The sequence below is a fragment of the Meleagris gallopavo genome, unplaced genomic scaffold (assembly GCF_000146605.3).
Source record: "Meleagris gallopavo isolate NT-WF06-2002-E0010 breed Aviagen turkey brand Nicholas breeding stock unplaced genomic scaffold, Turkey_5.1 ChrUn_random_7180001951405, whole genome shotgun sequence".
Lineage (NCBI taxonomy): Eukaryota > Metazoa > Chordata > Aves > Galliformes > Phasianidae > Meleagris > Meleagris gallopavo.
In genome coordinates, this window is record NW_011212538.1 from 1 (window position 1) to 4,166 (window position 4,166).

General features: G+C 57.2%; 1 protein-coding gene across 1 annotated transcript; it reads right to left on the bottom strand.

The window, feature by feature from the left end:
* Positions 1-214: 214 nt before the first annotated feature.
* Positions 215-4,114, bottom strand: LOC104916927 (procollagen galactosyltransferase 1-like). The gene is made up of 4 exons (XM_010728002.3): positions 3,868-4,114; positions 3,480-3,614; positions 489-693; positions 215-378 (listed from the first exon to the last, which is right to left on the bottom strand). The coding sequence occupies exons 1-4, from the start codon at positions 3,925-3,927 to the stop codon at positions 242-244; spliced, it is 537 nt and encodes a 178-aa protein (XP_010726304.1). The 5' UTR covers positions 3,928-4,114; the 3' UTR covers positions 215-241.
* Between the last annotated feature and the right edge of the window lie 52 nt (positions 4,115-4,166).

Below are 4,166 nucleotides of genomic sequence, written 5' to 3' on the forward strand. Positions count from 1 at the left end.
GGATTAAGGATTAGGGTCAGGGTCAGGATTAAGGATTAGGGTCAGGGTCAGGGTTAAGGATTAGGGTCAGGATTAAGGATTAGGGTCAGGGTCAGGATTAAGGATTAGGGTCAGGGTTAAGGATTAGGGTCAGGGTTAAGGATTAGGGTCAGGATTAAGGATTAGGATGAGGATTAAGGATTAGGGTGAGGATTAAGGATTAGGGTGAGGATCAGGATTAAGGATTAGGGTCAGGGGAGGATTAGGCCCCGCACGCACCCATGACCTCCAGCAGGACGTGCACGAAGCTCTCCCTCTCATCCTGCAGCGTGCTGTGCGAGCGCAGCGGCACCGGGAGGAAGCCGTACACCTCCTTGTTGCAAACAAACATCTGCACCTCTACGGCCAGCAAGAAAACACAACCAGCGATTAAAAACACCGGCAAACATCACCAGCCCTCCCTCTAAGATCCAACCCCAGCCCTGCTCGGCTCCGGGCGCGAGGCTCACCTGCCTGCTTGCAGGAGAAGGAGAAGACGATGATGTCGTCGAAGGGCCAGGTGTAGTCGGGGTGAGGAGGGTAGAAGGCGAGCAGCTGAGACGCCTCCTTCCTCAGATCCAGCAGGAAGGTGGAATGCACCATGGGCACGGCGAAGCAGCCGCGTCGCTCCCGCTTGCGGATGGGCAGGTAGGCGGGGGTGCGTTTGTAGTAACCCTGGGAGATTTTTAGGGGGGGGGGGAAGGTGGGGATGTGAGGTTCGGGGCCCAAAACGCAGAGCCCTGCGACGGTCCGACTGCTGGCCGGAGCTGAAAGGCGCGAGGACTTGGATGGTGGGCACCGGATGCCCGGAGGAGTGGGAAGAGCTGATGGGGAGGTGATGGGGGGCACAGGGCTGCCTGCTCGTGCCTGCAGTGTCATCCTGGGGCACGGAAGCTGCCAGGAGAGAAGGAACAGGAGGAGCAGAACTGCCTGCTTGTGGCTGGAGCTCATCCCATGGCCAGGAAATAATGCAGGGAGGAGAAGCAGCCAGGGGAGAAAGGGACAGGAGGAGCAGAACTGCCTGCTTGTGGCTGGAGCTCATCCCATGGCCAGGAAATAACGCAGGGAGCAGCAGCAGCCAGGGGAGAAAGGGACAGGAGGAGCAGAACTGTCTGTAGCTGAACATCATCTGATGGCCAGGAAATAACGTAGGGAGGAGAAGCTGCCAGGAGAGAAGGAACACAGAGAGCAGAACTGCCTGCTTGTGGCTGGGATGTTGTTTGATAGCCAAGAAATAAAGCAAGGAGCAGAAGCAGCCAGGGGGTGGAACATGAGGAGCAGAACTGCCTGCTTGTGGCTGGAGCATCATCTGATGGCCAGGAAATAATGCAGGGAGGAGAAGCAGCCAGGAGAGAAGGAACACAGAGAGCAGAACTGCCTGCTTGTGGCTGGGATGTTGTCCTGCAGCCAAGAAGAAATGCCAGGAGCAGCAGCAGCCAAGGGAGAGGAACATGAAGAGCAGAACTGTCTGTAGCTGAACATCATCTGACGGCCAGGGAATAACGAAGGGAGGAGAAGCTGCCAGGAGAGAAGGAACACGAGGAGCAGAACTGCCTGCTTGTGGCTGGAGCTCATCTGATGGCAAAGAAATAATGCAGGGAGCAGCAGCAGCCAGGGGAGAAGGAACACAAGGAGCAGAACTGCCTGCTTGTGGCTGGGATGTTGTTTCATAGCCAAGAAGAAATGCCAGGAGCAGCAGCAGCCAGGGGAGAAGGAACACAGGGAACAGAACCGTCTGCTCGTAGCTGGGATGTTGTCCTGCAGCCAAGAAATAATGAAAGGAGCAGCAGCAGCCAGGGGGTGGAACATGAGGAGCAGAACTGCCTGCTTGTGGCTGGGACATCATCTGATGGCCAGGAAATAATGAAAGGAGCAGAAGCTGCCAGGAGAGAAGGAACAGGAGGAGCAGAACTGCCAGCTTGGGTTGTTGTCCTGCAGCCAAGAAGAAATGCAAGGAGCAGAAGCAGCCATGGAAGAGGAACATGAAGAGCAGAACTGTCTGTAGCTGAACATCATCTGATGGCCAGGGAATAACGAAGGGAGGAGAAGCTGCCAGGAGAGAAGGAACACGAGGAGCAGAACTGCCTGCTTGTGGCTGGGATGTTGTCCTGCAGCCAAGAAATAAAGCAAGGAGCAGAAATGGCCAGGGGGTGGAATATGAGGAGCAGAACTGCCTGCTTGTGGCTGGAGCTCATCTGATGGCCAGGAAATAATGCAGGGAGCAGCAGCAGCCAGGGGAGAAGGAACACAGAGAGCAGAACTGCCTGCTTGTGGCTGGGATGTTGTCCTGCAGCCAAGAAATAATGCAAGGAATAGAAGTGGCCAGGGGAGAAACGCCACCAGGGGCAGAAAGAGGCAAGGGAGGAAGAAGACGGGGGGTGGATGTATGTGGAACATCATCCCATGGCAAAGAAACAGCGCCAGGAAGGGAAGGAGATGAGATCCGCCCTGAGGAGGGATGAGGACGAGGAAATCAGCCCCAGGAGGGGAGGGGGATGAGGAAATCACCCCCAAGGAGGGGAAGGAGATGAGGAAAACTGTCCTGAGGAATGGAAGTGGATGAGATATGCTCTGAGGAGGGGAGGAGGACGAGGAAATCCACCTCGAGGAAGGGAAGGGGATGAGGAAATCACCCCCAAGGAGGGGAAGTGGACAAGGAGATTGCCTGGGGGAGGGGAAGGGGATGAGGAAATCACCCCTGAGGAAGGGAAGCAGATGAGGAAAACTGCATCGAGGAGGGGAAGTGGATGAGGAAATCACCCTGAGGAGGGGAAGTGGACAAAAAGATCCACTTTGAGGAGGGAAAGGGGATGAGGAGATCTGCTCTGAGGAGGGGAAGGGGATGAGGAAATCCATTCCGAGGAGGGGAAGGGGAAGAGATCTGCCCCAAAGAAGGGGAAGCGGATGAGGAATTTCCTCTTGAGGAAGGGAAGAAGGTGAGGAAATCGCCTGGGGAGGGGAAGCAGATGAGGAAATTCACCTTAAGGAGGGAAAGGGGATGAGGAAATATTCACTCTGAGGAAGGGAAGAGGAGAAGAGGGGAAGCAGACGAAGAAATCTGCCCCAAGGAGGGGAAGGGGAAGAGGAAAATCTGCCCCAAGGAGGGGAAGGGGAAGAGGAGATCCACCCTGAGGACAGGAAGAGGAAGAAATCTGCCCCAAGAAGGGGAAGGGGAAGAGGAAATCTGCCCCAAGGAGAACAAGGGGAAGAGGAGATCCACCCTGAGGATGGGAAGAGGAAGAAATCTGCCCCGAGGAGGAGAAGGGGAAGAGGAAATCTGCCCCAAGAAGGGGAAGGGGAAGAGGAAATCTGCCCCGAGGAGGGGAAGGGGAAGAGGAGATCCACCCTGAGGACAGGAAGAGGAAGAAATCTGCCCCGAGGAGGGGAAGGGGAAGAGGAAATCTGCCCCAAGGAGGGGAAGGGGACGAGGGAGCAGCGTGATGAGAAGCAGAGCCCCGTACCTGAGCCGTCATCCCACACCAGAAGTTGGAGTAGGCAGCACGTGAGTCCAGCATGGGTGCCACCACCGTTTTGTTCTCCGCCATCAGCAGCCCCAACGTGTCGGGGTTGGTCAGGACGTTGTCAGCATCCAGGAACTGCAAAGAGGGAAATCCTGCAGCCCCCATCCTGCAGCCCCCGCCCCCCATTTCCAAGTGGGGAGGGGGACGGAGGCAACTCCAGTTGCCTCCCGACCCCAAACCCATGGAAGGACACCCCGACCCCATTTCGATCCCAAACACCTCAGCGATGCACCGAAGGCAGCAGCCACCCCAGTAGGACACCCCCAGCCCCCCCCCCCTCCTCCGCCCCTCGCCCCACCCCCTCGCCCCCTCCCCATTAAACCATACCCAGCAGGTAATCAGCCCACATGTCCCGCGCCGACTGCAGGGCTGCCTGCCTCAGCTTCATCACGTGCTCATAGCGGGAGCTGGACCAGTGTTTGGGACCCTCCTCGTCAGGGTAGGAGCTACGGGGTGGGGGGTATCGGATTTGGGGGGTGGGTGAGGATGCTGCCCCCCAGATGCACCCCGTGGGGGTTTCTCGTGGCTGGGTGGGAGGGCTTCGAGATGTGGGCACCCAAAACGCGGGCACCTAAAATGCGGGCGGCTCAAACAGGGGCTTTGCTAAGGGTCAAAAACCCAATGGAG